Source organism: Bombus vancouverensis, chromosome 14 (assembly GCF_051014615.1).
Source record: "Bombus vancouverensis nearcticus chromosome 14, iyBomVanc1_principal, whole genome shotgun sequence".
Classification (NCBI taxonomy): Eukaryota; Metazoa; Arthropoda; class Insecta; order Hymenoptera; family Apidae; genus Bombus; species Bombus vancouverensis.
The window spans coordinates 12513537-12532593 of NC_134924.1; the positions used below are offsets into that span (position 1 = coordinate 12513537).

Below are 19057 nucleotides of genomic sequence, written 5' to 3' on the forward strand. Positions count from 1 at the left end.
ATAAAATCACGTTAATATTAACAATCCCAATCCCATTCCCAACCGCATTAGGATATTTTAATGGAATCAAAGACGGTTAAACGGTCGACGAACAGTCAAGTTGTAACAACGAGATGAAAATATTCAATTTCATGCGTCCATCTATCGATCTATTTTAATATACAATTAAATCGCGAAACGTGCGAACTTGCATAAATATGTGCAGGCTAGCAACGGTACGTTAAAAGAAGTCAAAACTCTATCTATCTGTGTATCTAATCCGCGCGTTTCCATTCACAAATTCACCCCTCTGCCACCAAGCGAGTACGTTGTACGTTGGTTTTCCTAGCTTCCGTCGAGCAGAAACAGCGGGGGTATAATAATTCGTGCAGAGAGAGGCCGAACGGTGCGGTAGGTGCCGTCTCGCGAGACGAAACCAATTTTCCACGAGGCGCGATCACGTCGCTCGTTGTTTTTATCGTTACCTCGCTCTCTTCTTCTCGCTCGAGAGCGCGGAGAACGAGCATCCACGCGAGCTCCACTGGACGATGGAAGATGACTCGGGCAAGAAGGGAGAAGAAGGGAAGAAATTTTAAGGAGCGAACGAAACGGAGTCCCGGTGATGGGCTCTCCGGGGATCTCTTTAAAGTGCCGCGGCCTTTCGATAATTAGAGGGCAGCCATTGTTACACCCGGCTTCGAGGAGTGCTGGCGACCAAAGTGAGAAAGGAACGAAAAGAGGGTGGGGACGATGGAAGAGGACCAGCCTCGCAGACGGTGAAACGAGCACGCTGCTTCTCTCTTTTTCTCATTTTCGCTCTTTCCTACTTTCTTGGCTTCGTTTTCTCTCGTCCCTTCTCTGTCTGTCCTTTTCCCTTCGTCAATGCGTTCGCGGAGCCTCCGCTTCGAGAAAAAAAAATCGCCCCTGCCCACGGAAATACGTGATTTTTAAGGGCCGCCACGCGATACCACGCCGTCCCGAGTAAAAGAAAGATCGTGAGAACCGCAGGAAACTGGGAACGCCGCTACGCGTAAATCGACTGCCGCGATTGTAATTTTTCGGTAATGGGAGGTGAAGTATGGGCAAACAGATTTTCGATCTTTCCATCGTTTGAGAGGAAATTTCGTCCTACGTTTGGTTTCTTTTTTACGAAGCTCATTTTATCATGGTACATCAGCGTTCGCTTCGTCTTAACCGTTGCGTCGTTCAGTTCGAGCTTAGTCGTCCCATTTTTCGAACGATTTTCAACGTTTTATCAGCGTCTCGATCAATTCGAGACATACGGTTCGAACAAAGTCACGGCAAAAGCTAAAGTCATCGCTAGAATACGTATCGAAAAACCAAGTACTCGATGACTCGTGAATATTACCTACATCTCCAACCTAACCGATCTAACCTAACGCATCGAACAAGTGGAAAAACATAGCCTCCCCCGGTATCCTTAACAGGCTTTCTCGTCCCATTTACGACTTCTCCGGCTCGAAAATCCGGTACAGAGGCCTTATTCCTTCGGCCGAAGCTCGAACAATCGCGAAACCACTGGTTCAGCCAGCAATTACGTTTAATCTGTACGCCGACTGAATTATCGAACTCCGCTGGAGAACGCAAAAACCGTCTTTATTGAATCTCCGCGGTCGTAATTAAATTATCGGGCGGCGTTCGCAGGAAAGCATCGATTAGCCATTAGAAACGGAACTTACCCGAGTAACAAGCGGCTGATCCCCTTCATCGTCGCTGAATCGAGCTACCTAAGGACTGCCGTTTCCCATCTTGCGTCTGAAAAACTGGCAACCGGTCGCGAAAGCGGATCTTTCCCTCGATCTCCCGCGCAGTGGCTTCCTTCTTCCAGATCCACGATCGGTCACACGAACGAGTAATTACGCGCGATCCGCGTTTTCATAAATCATCGAGCGCAACCCGATAAAACCGGCAACGCTTTCTCCGCGACGAAAGAATGCCGTCGATCGAGCCACGAGATTTTGCGACGCGCTCTGGATCCTTTGGATCCTTAAACGACGCGGTAGCGATGTTTAATGGCGGACGGAATCGGCATTTGATAATGACAACTTCTGTTTCTTTGAACTGGAACAACGGTGGAAGAGTTTGGTATGCACGCGAAGGAATTTGGACCAGTCTTCTTCTTCCAACTTATACGACTCTTTTTACGGTTCGTCTAATTGTTTAGAGTTTCGTTCGGAAGAAACGATTCGCGTTATCGTTGCGAACAACGCGTAGGTTTTTGCTCTTTAGTCGAATTTCTGGCGAATTTGTGTCGACGATCGCCCGATCGAGTTTTCAGGATGCTGGGATTGATCGGTCTTCGTGTTATTCGGGAGCAATGAACGTTGCTAGGCATAGTCTTTCTTTTTTTAAGTTCGTCCAAAAATGTTTCTAAAATAATCACCAAATATCTTTTCTCTCGCGATCGTTCTACCAGTATATACGCTGTTAAAGCTCGCACCGCACTCTCTTAAAATGGTTATGAACAAGTCGATGATTGCCTTCCAAACGAGTTATCGTTAAAACTCGTCCTTAAAAAGTTTCTCCCCTTTGAATTCTTCTTAAAATCGCGCGAAGAAGCTACCGAGTGCGTGATCGATGTTCGAGGGATCTAAGTAAGCTCTTCTTCTTTCGTACTCCTTAAAAGCGTACCGCGGCAGTCGTTCACCGCACCATAGACATTTCAGGGATCTAACATTAAAGTACATGAGTTTCTTGCTTTTAATTGCTTCGCTTCGAGGAAGAAGTTGTCGAGCGCGATCTAATCGACTTTGAAAGACGTTTGAATCCTCTTTGCTTCAACCGCATTTAGGATTGCTTCGCAGAAACTAGCGATTGACTTTGAAGTCGCAGAAACTATTAGGTCGCGATTTATAATATCCACGCTGATCTTTTCGAATATCCTCTCAATAGTAAATTCGCACTTTTCCTTTGCCAGTTGTCTCTAAAATTCCAAAAGTGACCAAAGGTAGATAACTTTTACGAACAAATCCCGCCCCTTTTCTTAGATTCTATCTCTGAACGTTGTTTGACGTCGCGTCGTTTAACTTGCAAAATTCACTGGAAATTCGAAGCAAAAATTTGCAATATATTTCAATTTGCAATTTATCTCGAGAACCGTCCACAGGCTCGAGTTCGAAATCTAAACTTCCTGCGACCATGCTAAGAGCACTGGAACAAGTCACTTATTAAAAAATTCCTTTATTTTATTTCGAGCCAATCGCGTTTGAAATTACGTTCGAAACGCGAGAACAAACCTCTAGACACGCGATGTTCGCGTTCGAAAGCGAAAATCACTAAAGACCAAAGAGCGAATGTATTCGCGTTTAATTAATGTTCGGTTCGATCTAGAAGCGTGAGTCACGAGATAAATCGTGCTGACTTTTCAAGTAACCGGTGGTTACAAGCCGACAGCCGGCCGATCACTACAATTTACCAAAGTTCTTGCACTCCTCTTTTGCCCCTGTTTCCAAGCAAGGGTTAAGAGTGGAACGAATAAATAGCCGTCTCGTTCCGTAGCGGTAACAGACGTTACACTTTAAGACATTGAAGCATCACGACGACTTGGCTCTTCCATCCTCTTAGCCGAGATATCATTATCTAGAATCAAACCACTTCATCCCGGAATAGCTTCATCATCTCGCCACCTTTTTCGCGAGAAATTGTTAAAGACCGACGTTGAATCTGTCGATTTGCGTATTAAAGTGTAACGATTGCTCGTGAAATTGGCTTTTTACACTCGTTGTAGATTACGATTTTAACCTAACTGCGATCGTTCTGGCATCCTATAGCTTGTTAAATCCCAGACTAGTTTGCTTTCGTTCAACGTCTGTTTCCACGGTATCTCGATTCTCTTTTTAGCGGCTTTGCTTAATCAGATCTATATTTGTACAATTCGCTTTTGTTTATTTCAGTGTTTCGCTTACGATGCGAATTACTTTGATTTTCCTGTCATTTGCGGCAGCTTTTACCTTTAGCTTCGATACGCGTTGAGAATGAATTTGACGAAAAACCGCTGCTTCGAGAGGGAAACGTTTAAACGTTATTCTTTGCAAAGATAAAAGTGTTTTAAAAGCTCTACGGGATTCCAAAGTTCGGCTATATCGCGTACAGTCTTCGGTCATTAATACTGGGTCGTTTGAATTATTCAGTCGAGTCGAGATTATTTCGAGAAAATTTCACAACGAAACTGCTCGTTTTAAAAATAAAACCGATCGATGGTCTCTGAAATTCGACTTTCTCACTCGCGTTTACCAGCTTTCGATCGCGGATTGTTCGACAAAAATGACCAATTCGTAAAGAAATTTTTCAACGTCGTTTCTCGCAAGATCTCCAAAATTCTCAGCTTCCGTACGATCATCGGCTTTGGATCGTGAAACGTTTTGATCGTTCGTTCGGCTCGGATTTTATTCAAAAAGATTCAAGAAGATTCAAAAAGTCATCGTTCCATTCGAAAGACCTCGCTACGACTCCGGAACAACGATTCCTCGAACCACGACAATTTCTTCGATCCCAATCACCACCGTTTTCCTCCGTATCGACTCTGTAACACTTTCACGCACCAAATCTCATCACTCACTCTCCGATATTCGTCTCAAAAAGAGACCATCTACACCACCACTAACGATCGATTATCTTCGCTCGTCGATTAAACGAACAATCACCGTCAACCGCTCGATAATCCCCACAAGGTTCCTCCAACTTCCTCAAAGACCCCCTTAAACAGTCCGCGATCCGTCATCCTGCGCTTCGATCGCTCGCAGACTCTCGAAACGATAGTCTTCGACCATCTCGTTGATCCACCGACTCGCAACGAGTTCACGAAGAAGCCACGTTTATTGGGAGGGATTCCTCGATGAGAAATTAAGGGCGAGTGAAACTCGCGTCTGGGATCAGACCTTGGTTCGTTTCGAGTCGGATGATAATTGGCCCGGTACGGTAGCCACCGTTTCTTTGATAACAGGTTCTCCGGTTTCGGTGTTCTCCGTGTTCCGGGCCGCGTATCGCGCATGCGTTCGTCCTTTCGCGTCTACTCCACGGCGAGGAGGTCGTAAAGATAATGCCCACATGCCAGCCGGCAAACAGACCAGAACGGAAAATTTAGTCATCTCTCTCTCTCTCTCTCTCTCTCCCACCCTCCTCTCTCTCTCTCTCTCTCTCTCTCTCTATACACCCCCGCTCAAAAGTCTTGGGACAATTTATTAATAAATTATTATATTTGCTTCAAAATTGGAAAAGCTTGAGGAATTATCCTTTTCGACTCTTTCGTCCTGGTTTTTATCCTTTTGCTTCTTTTAAGAAATCGATAACGCTAGACTAGACACGCGAGTGGAAGAAATATAAAAGTTGCGCAGAAATTTCAAAGATTGGAACATAAAGTACCGATAAATGCCATTTAACGTCCTCCAACTATCGTCCATGTATTATACACATCGCGTATGTATTTCGAAAGCGTCACAGCTGAAAATAATTCGCCGCTGTGTTAGAAGAAGATGGAAACCGACAAAGGGCGATCCAGAGGACTAAAAATGGAAAAGTACAAAAATAATATTTGACCGTCGTTTCCTACGAATCGTTCGATCGTTGCGATATATGCGCGAAAAAATGAGATTTCCGCTACCGTGACTAAACGAGTCTATGTTGGTTATCGTCGCGATTATATCGTCCAACGAAAAGCCAGTTCTTCGCCAAAGTATTCGTTACATTCGTAGAAACCTTAATATCACGCGTTTCGTACGAGACATCTTGCCCTAGCACTTTTGAGCAGGAGTGTACATCTGTATATTGGGAACGAGCGATCGTTCGCAACGATTAATTCCTTTCGTTAATTTCGGTCGGGTTGCCGCGTTTGATCGGCCCGCGACATCATGTGGGCCCCTGAAACCACCCCGTTGCAGCTCTCGACAAACCACCATCATCGTGATTTTGCCTTTTGAAACGGTCTCGTCGGTTTCTTGGTTTCGTTGAAACGCGATTAGCTCGGTTCACGTGATCCCGTTTGTTTGCGCGTGTGCGATCGTTTATCGCGCAGATTCGCGTTCAACGCGGCACGATTCAATTTCGTCGGGCAATTACCGCGACCACGAGCGAGTCTTCCGCTATGATTTTTGCCAGCGAACCCATCGGGCTGCTTTTCTCTTTTTCTTTCCAGAGATTACTCGGTCCGTTTCGTGCGGCTTGTTCGCCGCATTTTTCTTCCGGATCGGCAATTTGGTTTTTATCGAACGTTTTGTCAATCGGTTTGTCGAAGTTTGAGACAGGTGTTTCGAGAGTTATTCGAGGCGTGATTAAGCGTGCAGGAATTTCACAGAGCAAGGAAGGTTTTCGAGTTATACGCTCGATAGGAATTTGTTTATACTCACGCGTATATAAAATAGTTTAAAAGAAAGCAACTTGTATCGTCTTAAACTTTGAATATTTTCCTAACGTATTTCGCCGATAACAAGGGAAAGCCGTAAGGGTAAAAGGCGAAACGATATCTCCGATATACCCTTGTGTACGTTGGCGAAAGAGCATAACGCGCTAGAGACGTGTTAGTCGACTTGATGGGGTTAACAACACATTATAGAAGAATCTCAAGCATGCGTGGGGTTTGTGCTCTAACTCATAAAATTGATCGTGAAAATTCTCGTGTCGTCGAGTTATCATTTAAGAACCATTAACTATTTAACGATTATAGCTAAACGATCGTAAGCTAAGATTATAAATTATACGTACATGTTTCATCTGAATCCTGTAGTGCGTTTCGTTCTATCTAGAAAATACGGTGAATTCGGAACAGCGAGATAATAAAAGAGTTCAGGACACTCTGTATATGGGTTCACAGTCGTAAAAAGGTTAAAACGTTTCTTTCGAACTTATCTAAAGAGCGATATATTTGAAATATCGAAAACACGTTTCAAAAATACCTAACTTCTTAGTACATCCGGTTATAAAATTTCTAATTGGTAATACGTTTCGCTTGTATATCCCTTCGCGTTATAGCTTTAACGAAAGAAAAAGCAAAATATGTATTTCGAAATAAATCTCCCATCTTTCTAACGAAGAAGCAAAATCATCAACGCGTTCGTACTCTTGTTATCGTATTTTTAAAAGTCAACGGATTAAAGCGAGACTTTACATGCCATTTTTAAACATCTATCGCGCTTATCGGATATCACAACGTTCGTGTTACGCTCGATTTGTAAATCGAATTTTCCAAAATTTAATTAATACCCTGCGATTTAGGTGAACATGCAAGTTAATACACAGCGTAGCTAGCGGAGTGGAAAGCGCGTTTAGTCTCGCATAAATCAAATCGTTCCGTGGCACGGCAGTGTAATTAGCGGCTCATTAACGATGTTAATTTATTGGCCTACTTGTCGCAAAGTGATTCGATACCAGTTAGATCGCTTCGTAATTATTCGAACGGAACGGTTTTCGTTTTTCTAATTTGGACACCGGTTCCCTCGCGACAATTTAGTTATGCAAAACAATTCACAGAGGGGCCCCGATCGATATCCTAACCAGTTTTCTATCGGCGTTCCGACCGATCGAAAATTGAATTGTTTACGCAAAGTTGGACTGTTCGCCAAATAGATTTGATCACTTGGCAACAAAAGCGATCGACTGTCACGATTTTTACGTCGCAATTTCTCCCTTGTTTCAACAAGCGGAAAGATTTTGACAGTTCGAAGAAAAACCCTATGACGCGCTTGAGACGAAGAATCGTGAATATCAATCTGTCCCTTAGATACAGAATTATTTGAACACGCTGCAACGTTAGAACCGAGGCCGTAAAATCAAATTTAAGAATTCCATTAAAAGGCCATATAACACGAACCCCGGGGAATTAACAAATCCCATGTAACCCTGTCGGAGAAGTTTCCATTAAACAAACTACCAAGATCTCGGTGAAGGAATAAAAAGAACGTTGTATATTTTACCAAGGCGAGTTGTACGGATGGTCAGCGTTGAACCGCCGTAAAACATTCCGCTAAAGTGTGTTCGCATTCGCCTCCTAGACGCGGATCGTCCTCCGCTAAGATCCTGGCGAAGAAAAGCTGGCGAAGAAATGTCGTGCGTCTAATCGTGAACGTAAACACAGAACTCGCGTTCAGGCTCTCGCATGGTCCCACGAAATGTGTTTTAACGACTGCCGCACACGGTGCATGAGCCATAAATGTTGCGCCGACCCGGGGATTCGTGTAATAGCCACTAAAAGCAGCCCTCGTCCCTTTATGGACCGTAAAAGCTCGGATATTTGGAACGAGGAAACCGTCGCTTAAAATTTAAGCAGAAGCGAGCCGCGATCGTCCTCGATGGGCCGACGACTCGTCTTTTCGGAGTCGTCACACCGCGAAAAACAAAGTTTTCTTCGTTTCTTCGTTCTTCGAGTTTGAGAAGAAAGTATTTTTTAGATCGTTAGGTAACTATAACGAAGATCTTGATTGACGCTGATTTAGTATTAATTTCTCGTTTTCGCCAAAAATCGCGAATCTGTCTTTGGCAGAATCGGCGCACGATTAGGTATCACCCTGTATAACGATGTAACTCTTTCGTACACGATCGATGTACGCAAGGCATACGAGGGCACGGGAAATATATCGGCCTGTCGGCTCTTTCAGAGAAGTTTCGCGTAGGCGCACAGGTCCGTTCGAGGCAGAGATCGTTTAAAAGGGGATCCACGACTTATTAGGCACCGACATAGCTTCAATTCGCGGCCTCTATTAATACATGCTAGCCGATTTACTTTTCTGCCTGTTTACACCCTACTTGCGTCGCTTGTTTTTCGCGCTCCACTCGATTTCCGCTCGCCTAACTAATTGAATCGCCGATTATACCAACATGCAATTTCCATCACCGCGTTCTGCCTTCGTATCGAAACCATGGATAATTGCGCCAGTCGTTGCAATAATATTTCTAATCGTAAAGAACAATTTACGCCAAGGTAAAATTTGTTCTCGACTGTTCGCTCGAATTACGAGATATCGTACGTTCTTCGAACGTTTCGTCCGTTTTAGAAAATCGAACGGACGAGACACGAGTACTACGCTAACGTGCTTTTGAACGATGTTTCTATATTCTGATAGACTTTTTTTTAACGTAGCACACAAGCAGCCTAAAAATAAAAGTCTGAAGATACAATCGTTAAATCCGTGTAATATTCTGCGAAACTTTCATTTAACCTACAGATTCTTCCTTTCAATTTTATCGTTTATTAATAAATTTTATCATTTGTCGATAAATCGTAAATGACTTCATCTTGTTTATCTCGTTAACATCGAAACCACGTTAAATAAGATTTCCTCGATAAATATCAAAATCGAAAACACAAAATATCTCATTGTTTGTAGATAAGGCGTTAAATTTATCGAAAAGACAATTGTTTCAGCATGAATCCTTAAACCAAGGAATTCGGTACTTAACGATCGAAATATCGATCGATCAAGAAGCTGCGTGGAATCACGAATTCGATACCGATCTCATCCACGTGCTTTCACGCATCGGCTATCGGAATCTATGAATATTAATCGATAAAGATTAACCCCGAACGAAAATGGTCGATACCAACCACGTTACGATTACTTGTTTTATGCATTCTAGGCAAAATCGACCTTCAAGTGCATAGAAAATGGCTTCTATATTATCAAACCTCTTATCGTAAGACACAGAAATTTGCCTCGAACGAAAAATCCTTCCGCTTCTTTTATGACGAATTATGTTCGTAACTGCAGACTACATCTCGATTATAATGGTTGAGATCATTACGATATACGGAATATACGATTCTGTAACTACTGGCACAACTACGACCAGACTGATTCTACGTGAAAAAATAAATGAAGAACACAGAATGAGATTTATCTATATTAGGTTTCGTTTTCCAGAAAAATGATATTCTATGTTTGACTGATAAATATTGACAGACTTTGAGTCGCGAAAACGCGCTCTAACGCAGATATACACCCTTTGTTTTGCTCTTTCCTGTCTTTTTCTCTCCTTCTACTATGTCGTTTCGCCTTTATAAAGGTATCATTACCACGGCGAGATTAACCCTGCGTATAATTAGCTGATAAATTTCGCGTTAATTGCCGGCCATTATAACCGCGCGAGATTAATCGTCCAGGATCGTTTGATATTTAAATTAAAAGCAATCTCCCGCGGATCGTGCAAACCCGCTTCTGCGGTGTCCACGCCACAGTCCTTTTTTCCTTTTCGTAATTTCTCTCTCCCCGACTCTTTGAACCGTTGTTCGACGAAACGAAGCGTTTTATAAATAACTGTGTTAATTTAGAATAATCGATGAACAAGCGTTCCATCATCGTTCAGATAATTTTCCTGCAAAGCGTCTTTTTCGTCCTCTTCTCCTGCATTTTTCCCATTATCTTTGTATCCTACAAAAACTGCGTTAAACTTAAATAACACGAACGTTAGACATTGAAGATTTGCCTCTGCGATATTTAGAGAGGTCTACTATCTCCTTTATAATATCATTTTCAGTCATTCTTGCGATAAATTGCTAAAAAATTTACCTCGAACATAATTGCGGCAGAATTTCACGATTTTTTCGTGATCTTTTTTCTATGATCTCGTGTATGATAGTTTATGATCTTTCGATGTGCTACTTTTGTCGCGTTCCATCGCTCGAAACTTCGATTATTCGAGTAACTCAGATAACAAACGTACGGTAACTCGATAACGAATAATAACGAAAAACGAAAATGAAGGAATGCCATGCAGTTCTTTACAGACAATAGATTATAAATCAGCAAACAGTTGGTTACAGTCGATTAGATCGTGAATCACGTCCGCGTATATTGATAGAAACGTATCATTACATTTTGTAAAACGTTTATACAACTGTGACTCACGTTGAACGAATTTCGATCGTGATATCGATCTAATTACCCGCCGATTTCTATTTGAATCTTGGCAGGTACAGTTCGCAACGTTGCTGATATTTCGCTGATATTTGCTGATATTTGCTGATATTTGCTGATATTTATAGATTGACAGCGTCGTTCTCCATTGGCGTTACACGCTTCAGAGTAGACAAGCAATTAACGATTCCCAGGGAAGAGAGAAATCGCGAAAAGATATAAACGACCATAAAAGGAAATATACGATAACACAGTTGAAATTTTCCCATCTTCCTAAAGATAATGGCGAGGATAATAGTAAACTTAAATAGTAGCGAGACATCCGCACACGACGAATCGTAAGGATAGCAAAGTAGTAAGACAACCATTTAACGAAATCACGGATTTCCACTTTTCTAGAGACGCCGGCAAACGTAATAATAAACTTGAACGATAGTAAGATGTTATCGATACTCAACGATGGCTAATAAACGTTCGTTCGTAAACGAATTCGCAATGACAGACGCGGACGTACAGTCGTACAGCTGCATTAGTAACTGCTAATAGACCGTGAACCCGTGGCAGCTTTTATCGTACCGTAAATCAGCCGGCCGCGAATGCAGATATAATGTCTCCTTACGCAATACGATATCATATTTCATGTAATGGTACCTATCATGTACTATAATTGTAGGCTTATTTTACAGTCGACACACGCTACGAAAGATACGTTTGCAGTCGCCTAACTCTCGAATAATTATTGCGGTCTAACTGCCGATAAAGAGATCACCGATACCTTATCCGGTGAGCTATCGATACACAAGCTGGTAAATAGTAATATAATTAACACGAGTCGCGTGATTATACATCCGTATGGACGGTCGAGATCGTGGAAAGCGACTGCCGTGCCAAAGGAAACCGCTGTTCCTCCAATTCGAAACTGAATTAAAAGTATCGTTAAAAATTAAGTTTGTCCTTCCTGATTTTTTATTGTATTCTTTTCTAGCTTCTTTCGTTTTATTTCATACTACGACAGTTTGATACCATTTTTATGTAGGGCGAGGCAATAGAAATTGCCATCTCAATTTATGCAATAGGGCGAAACGAATCGAAAGAAAATCGCCGGATTTCTATGGCGGGTAAGAATGGGCAGATGGAGAAACTTTAAAATACGAAAGCAAGTTTCATATTCTTTTTGTTGTAATAGAAAAGTATATTCTTTATAGCAGAACTTGGTAAAATTAAAATTGACTCGGTCAAATGCTTACTAAAATAGGTTGTAGTAAAAATGTTTCCAGCGATTGTCTAAATTGTAGATATCAATACGTTACGTCTTGCTTTATACGTTATTAAAAAAAATTAGTCAAACATGAGTAAAAAATCTATGTATATACACGTATACTACCTATTGCTATATAATTACTATATATTTAATATGAAAATTCTAGTCCTACGGATTCGTTAAATTTCATTCAAAATTCTAACAGCATATTTTTTCACGACTCGATCAAAATACGAAGAAAACAAACATCGAATTCGATAATATTCTAAAGGGCTAAAAATACGATCGATACGTGTCCTTTATCATACCTCTTTCGAGCCAATGGATAAAAACGAAGAGAGACTTCGCCAAAGAGGCTCCGTGTGAAAGATCTTCGATAAAGTCTGTTATTTTCGTTCACGCGGCAAGGGCACGATTCCAATTTTCTTTCCTTCCTCGTCCTCGTGCAGCGCGACACCCATTTCCTGCAGCACGCTGCTCTCCACGACGCCGACTCTGTTGCAATTCCGGATGATCTCTTGATTCGCCGGATTATCCTCGCATAAATTCCGCAGCGCAAGGATCGTCCATTGCATTATAACTGCGCGTGTAAAATTTAACACGGGCATTAATTAGCGTGTCGGGATATCATCGAGGATTCACGCGAATCACAATAAACGAAAGGATCGCGAAGCTCAAAGGAAACGAGTCTCGATTACTTACGTGGATTTCTCGCGTCTATATTGCAGCAGTCCAGAAGCAGAGGTACGACGTCCATTTCTCGAAGCTGAAAACGTTCAACATCGTTGAGAACACGCGTGTGTAAACCTATGTATGCTTATGGTATCGTGTATAAAACTGCGAGACTCTGCATAAGATTGTAAATCGTCGCTTGGTAAGTACAAAGTACGCTATCGTCATACTTCCGAATTATTGCAAGCGTGTAAAACTATATACACAGTTAGTAGATATTGACCGAGACAATAGCTAATATTAATTAGCGTAAATGACGAAGCAACGATTAATCGTGGTTTAAAGCTTCTCGTATGATATAGATTAATTTAGAATTCAAATTTCAATTTGAATAGGGAATTAAAGAATCGAAATTTAAAATTTCCTTTTTCAATTCGAGTTCGATAAAGCCCCTGCGATGCCATAAAAGGATCAGCCATGTTACTCAAAAGGTATTACATCGTCACAGCATCGCGGACGTTAATTTATTTTTATAGCAACGGCGTGGACTCTGATTTATCGCATTCGCCATTCGCGCAGCCATAAAAATATTATTTTTGCACGGCCCGATACATTACAGACCATAGGCCGCGTTCATGGACTCTCGTTCGTGAAAAATGAGCCGCCATTGAAAATCGAATGGAACGTAATTGAATCGCATGTCGGAGCGACGATACATTTTATCGACGAGTACCTAAATCCATACACCTCGAACCATCGTATACGAATCATCATTGGAAATTGAAGCTGACGGACGAAGAAGGTCTTCGCGAGAATTTTTTCAAACGTAATACCCCCTACTTACTCGAGGAGCACCTTGCGATGGCCATCAGCAAACAGATACGCGTACACACATACACACATTTTTCATTACGAACCACGCTCGTTTCAACGGAATAGCTCGAAAGTCACCGCCGGTTTGTATATTAACCTCATAACGCGGGAGAACGTCGTATTTTACGAGCAATCGTGACGAGGATATGCACATTTTAAAATTACTTAAGAAGGATAGAAATACCGGAGTGCGCGTGTTTTCCGAACGAAATTTAAGAACACGATCGCCTTCGACACCTTTCCACCATCCAAACACTGAAAAAAACGGATACAGAAATAGTAAAGGCGAAGAAGAAGCGAGGAACGAAAAGAGAAGAAAGAAAGAAATCGAGGTCTGTCTCGATTCGCACTCCTGCGTGGTATCGATCGCATGCGTATCGATAAAACGATTCGTACGCGGCAAAACAGCGGCCATGGCTTCGATCTTGCTAATATATTAACGCGGGATCCGATGTTGGCTAAATTGCCACGTCTTCGACTCGGACAGGATACTTAATTTTCCTTTGTTCGGTGAACAGTGCGCGCCACGCGGGATCCGTTCTCGTTTCTTTTGTATCCCGTCTCTTGCGCGCCAGAGATGAAATCAATAAGAAGCAATAACGATCACTCGCGAATGCCCGTGCACGCATAAAGGGGCTGAATAAAAACCGAGCAACCAGAGAGTCGTTTCGAGCGCAAGGTTTGTAATATTCATCTACGCTCTACCCTACACTTCGCTGTCTTTTGTTTTTCCTTGTTTTTCGTTTCGCGTGTCAGAAGATGATCTACGATGCAAAAGGTCTTTGTACGCGGGTGCACTTGACAAATGATCGATCGGGGTTGAAGGTTAGAGCACGCAAGAAATCATTGCAAAAATTAATAGATCAATGACTGATTGAAAAAAAATTCTACCGCTTTTCGTACGATACAACGGGGAATTTTCGTAGTTTATTCTTTGTAGTACGTGATGCAGTTGCGATTGCCACCGTACAGGGTTCTAAGGCGCTACTTTCCAGGCAAACATTCGAGGGCAAACGTACTGTTTGTATTATCAACTGATGGTGCCTTAATATTGTCAACGACAAAATGTATTCAGTTCAAATTTGAATATATAGAGATTAAAATTTTCATTCACAAAAAAATAGATTTTGTTCAAAATATATTTTAGAAAGGACAAACGAGTAGAAAATAAGAATTAATATACACTTACGAGATCTTGATATTCCTTATTTCTGTATGACATATTTCCAATAATCCTTATTAAACCAGCTTTAAAACCAAATGTAGGATGACCTTCTAAATCACTTTTCGTTGTTGACCCTTGTATCGCTGAAGCTACATCGCTCAACTTTTGTAGCGGCGTGAAATAATTATCTGATAGTTTTCCAATCGTTTGAATGGACTTTAGTAGATCTGTAAAAAATGTAGAATCGAATATTTTTATGCTATAAAAGAATTACGCTATGAACAAATATACTTACAGCTACAATTAATAAGCAAGCTCTTCTGATCCTTTAGAAAACTGCATTCTTCGCAAGATCTTGAAGTCAAGGCTCCAAGAATATCAAGAAGAATGACAATTTCCGTAGGTTCTATTTCATCTAAATACGTATCCACTGTCTTCAAAATCAAATCACTTTTTCTACAAAATCTTTTAATTAAGAATTCAATCGCATCCTTCGTAAATTTGTATTCGTTTCCAAATTTGTGCATTGAATTTGAGAGTTCGTTATAAATTACTTCTAATAAACATAATTTATTTTCGATAGTCATATCGCAGTACACGCTTTGCAGTATGTCCTTTTCAGATAATAAAAGCATCAGGGCCTCCTTTGCACTTTCAAAACCTTCTTTAGTTGCTTTCAATAATTGTGAACATAAACGTTTTTTTTCTCCTTCCAAGAAAGTTTTTCCTTCAAATTCCTTCAAAGCATTATGTACAAATGCACACGAAGCTCTAACAATTGGGATATGTTTAGAATGTGTCATAGTTCTATAAGTAAATAAGAAATCTATAGTACTCGAATACTTGTCCTGATTAAAACAAAATAATTCAACAGAATATATTAACAATATAGATTTATATTAACAGTACTTACATTATTACATCCTTTAAATCAGTATTGTATAAAAATTGTAGTATATTATATTGATCTGGAAAGGTACTATCTTTACACGCAAATGTAAACAGATTACATAGAAACTGGATACTTAATCTTAAAATTTCCAACTTTTCATCCGACAGATCGCTATCGAATTTACAGTGAGATGCTGTAATAACGTTCGATGTCCATCCTACAACACCCTCGTAAGGAAAATGAGAATCGAATGGATAAGAGCTAGAATTCTCAATCTCTTCTAAATTTTCGTTACTTGCTAGAACGCGATATAAATCGTGACTGTATGTCCCTCGCTCGATTGTAGTTGAAATATATTGTTGGTGTACATAACTATTAAAACAAGAATTTCCTAGGCATTTTAAGCAACCAATCTTTATATCGTTTGGGACGACAGAGTCTTCGGTTGTAAGAATTTGTGCTACTTTTGCCAAGACTGGAAAGGCAATTAATTCCCTGAAATTTAACGATCTGTTATATTCACTGTCTAACAACGTTTTGTTACGTATCGTACTATTTTTTAAATCATACTTCGATTCAAATGATCTAAACATTTTTGGATTGAGAAGATTCAATAACTCGTCCCAATTTTCTTCAGCAAAGGCAGAATTCAATTTCTGTAATAAATGAATATCTCTGCCGTTCATTATGTCAATCCTTATTTGTAACGTTATTTATTTTACGAAGAATGATTGTTCGTTTTTTTATTTGTATTGTATACAATCTGATATTGTATAGAATAATCTGATGACACAACCTCAAATGAGCATGTTACAGGAGCCATCTTTAAATAGATGCTAGAAAATATATTTATAAAAGTTCAATATAGAAAATAATTTTACAAAATTAGATATAACAAAAAGGTAGAACGTATTTTTAATGATTAATGGTATATAATTCTGAATATGATCAATATTATTTGAAATTTGTAAATATATTTTGACTAACGTTGCGTAAACTAGTGAATTATTGGTTCAAATCGTATTACATTATTTTTGTTCATGCTCTTAAAAAGTTAAAGCATTATTTGCATATTACAATTTTTGTGTTATAATTGCCTAAATTGAGCGATAAATGTAATCAATTTTAAATATCTTGATTTTGAAAATATTTCTGTACTCTGAAGTTAGGAATAAATTGTGCTTTAACATTAGGGTTCCGAGAATTAATGATACGCGTCTGTATTTATCCCCGCCATTAAATTCAAGTCTCTCCGTGACTAGCGTTTGTGACAGTCGGCTTAAACTTATTATTAAGCAATTTTTATTGAAATAATAAAGCTATCTCGAAGGTAAGTCTTCTTAACTCTTGAAAAGTAATTAACTTTAAGTGGGTCTTACATTTTGTCTGTTTCTATATTCATGTTCTAAATCTATTAGTTTTGCTATGTCATTCCGAGCTAACCACATTCTATTTAGGCCTTTTATAATTATTGTAGTCATTATTGAATTAACTAAGGAATAGCAAATTTACCGTAATTATATTTGAAAGATACCATTTTTATATATCATTTCTAAAATAATATTAAATGCATTGATACCAAATTTATGATGTCATAACCTCAAAGTTTCGATCTAAATACAATCTTGTTATCTTTATACTTCAGAAAATTTAATCCACTGTGTACCTTAACAACGTATGTATTTTTATTTTCAGATGTTTTTAACACGTTCTGAATACGACCATGGTGTTAATACCTTCTCTCCAGAAGGGAGGTTATTCCAAGTTGAATATGCCATAGAAGCTATAAAACTTGGTTCCACTGCCATTGGAATCGCAACATCAGAGGGTGTTGTTTTAGTTGTGGAGAAACGTATCACTTCCAGTTTAATGGAACCCACAACCGTGGAAAAGATCGTAGAAATTGATAAGCATATTGGATGCGCCGCATCCGGCTTAATAGCTGACTCTAGGACTATGATCGATCGTGCTAGAGTAGAATGTCAAAATCATTGGTTCGTCTACAACGAAAGAATGTCTGTGGAGTCAACGGCTCAGGCTGTATCTAACCTAGCTATACAATTTGGAGACAGTGACGACGATGGTAGTGCCATGTCGAGGCCATTTGGTGTAGCAATGTTGTTCGCTGGTATCGATGAAAAAGGGCCTCAGTTGTATCATATGGATCCTTCTGGCACCTTTGTACAATTTGATGCCAAAGCTATTGGATCCGGAAGCGAAGGCGCGCAACAGAACCTCCAAGAAGTGTATCATAAGGTAAGATATTTATATTTGTATAAATGTTTTGGTTTTTGCACGAACAGCCTTTCAACATTTTACGGTATTGTTACAGTCTATGACACTTAAAGAAGCGATAAAGGCAGCTTTGGTTATATTGAAGCAAGTTATGGAAGAGAAACTGAGCGATAACAATATAGAAGTAATGACAATGACTCCCGAGCAACTGTTTCATATGTTCACAAAAGCTGAATTGCAGGAGGTGATTACAGATATCGCTTAGAAATTTAGGGCACTTAAAACATGTTAATTTTATTGACATGAATACGTATATTTACATATAGCGGATATGAGTTACATGGGAGTTGTATGTCCGAAAATTATACATACATTTTTCATTTAAAGAATATGGAATTTCTACACGATGAAAGATTTTGTATTTTCACCTTTTTTCAAATCACCTGCAAAAATAGTAAATTATATATTATATCTTTAATCTTATATCGAAGATTCCTTGATACCATTTCCTAATTATTTTTGTGTTCGTGCATTTGTTAATGTCTTAACACGTCTTAATTAAGTTTAAATATTACTAACGTTAATATAATCGCATAAAAGATAATTCTTTTTATAACTATCCTTTTCATATCCTCATCTTCGTATAACAAAGCGACTCACACGATTTTTCTTTCTCACCTCCTAATTTAGTTAATTGAGAATTTGCCGTCAACAAGAGAAGATTCATTGCGGTCAAAATCCAATACCTCTGGTACATTTCCATCCCTTCCGTCTCTATCCACCGTTGGCTGAAAAGATCGCAGCATGTATTTTGGTGTTTGTAACCTCCTATCCTCGAATTACGTTTCTATCCTTACAAGGTAACACATAATAAAATATTTTTGTAGATTTCAGTCGCATGATTTTTTATTTCGAAGCTATATGTATTTATGATATTTTATACCTTTGTGCGAAAGTTTTGATTTTAATTTTCGGATTGCACATCTGTGTTTACACATTAATTAATTAATTAATTTCATCAAAGAGATAATATTCATTACTCTCGTAAAATATCCGATCAAACTTTTACATTGACAATAACGCAGTAATAGATTATTTTTAAATCTTGAAACAGACAT

General features: G+C 39.7%; 2 protein-coding genes across 3 annotated transcripts in view; one reads left to right on the forward strand and one right to left on the reverse strand.

Annotated features, from left to right (window-relative positions):
- The window catches only part of LOC117156238 (Wnt oncogene analog 2), a 121359-nt gene extending 104814 nt beyond the window's left edge, over positions 1-16545 (reverse strand). The window contains exons 1-6 of one of the 2 annotated variants that reach the window (XR_013060025.1): positions 16275-16545; positions 15726-16199; positions 15108-15619; positions 14837-15039; positions 12805-12868; positions 12411-12682 (exon numbers count right to left, since the gene is read on the reverse strand). The gene's annotated coding sequence lies outside the window, so the exon portion shown is untranslated. Of the gene's footprint in view, positions 1-12410; positions 12683-12804; positions 12869-14836; positions 15040-15107; positions 15620-15725; positions 16200-16274 lie in introns of those variants that run through there. The other variant, XM_076624126.1, reaches the window with a different exon arrangement.
- A 358-nt stretch (positions 16546-16903) lies between these two features.
- Positions 16904-18422, forward strand: Prosalpha5 (proteasome alpha5 subunit). Its single transcript, XM_033333138.2, has 3 exons — positions 16904-17034; positions 17400-17960; positions 18037-18422. Exons 2-3 carry the CDS (start codon positions 17400-17402, stop codon positions 18202-18204), a joined length of 729 nt encoding a protein of 242 aa, XP_033189029.1. The 5' UTR covers positions 16904-17034; the 3' UTR covers positions 18205-18422.
- Positions 18423-19057: the final 635 nt, after the last annotated feature.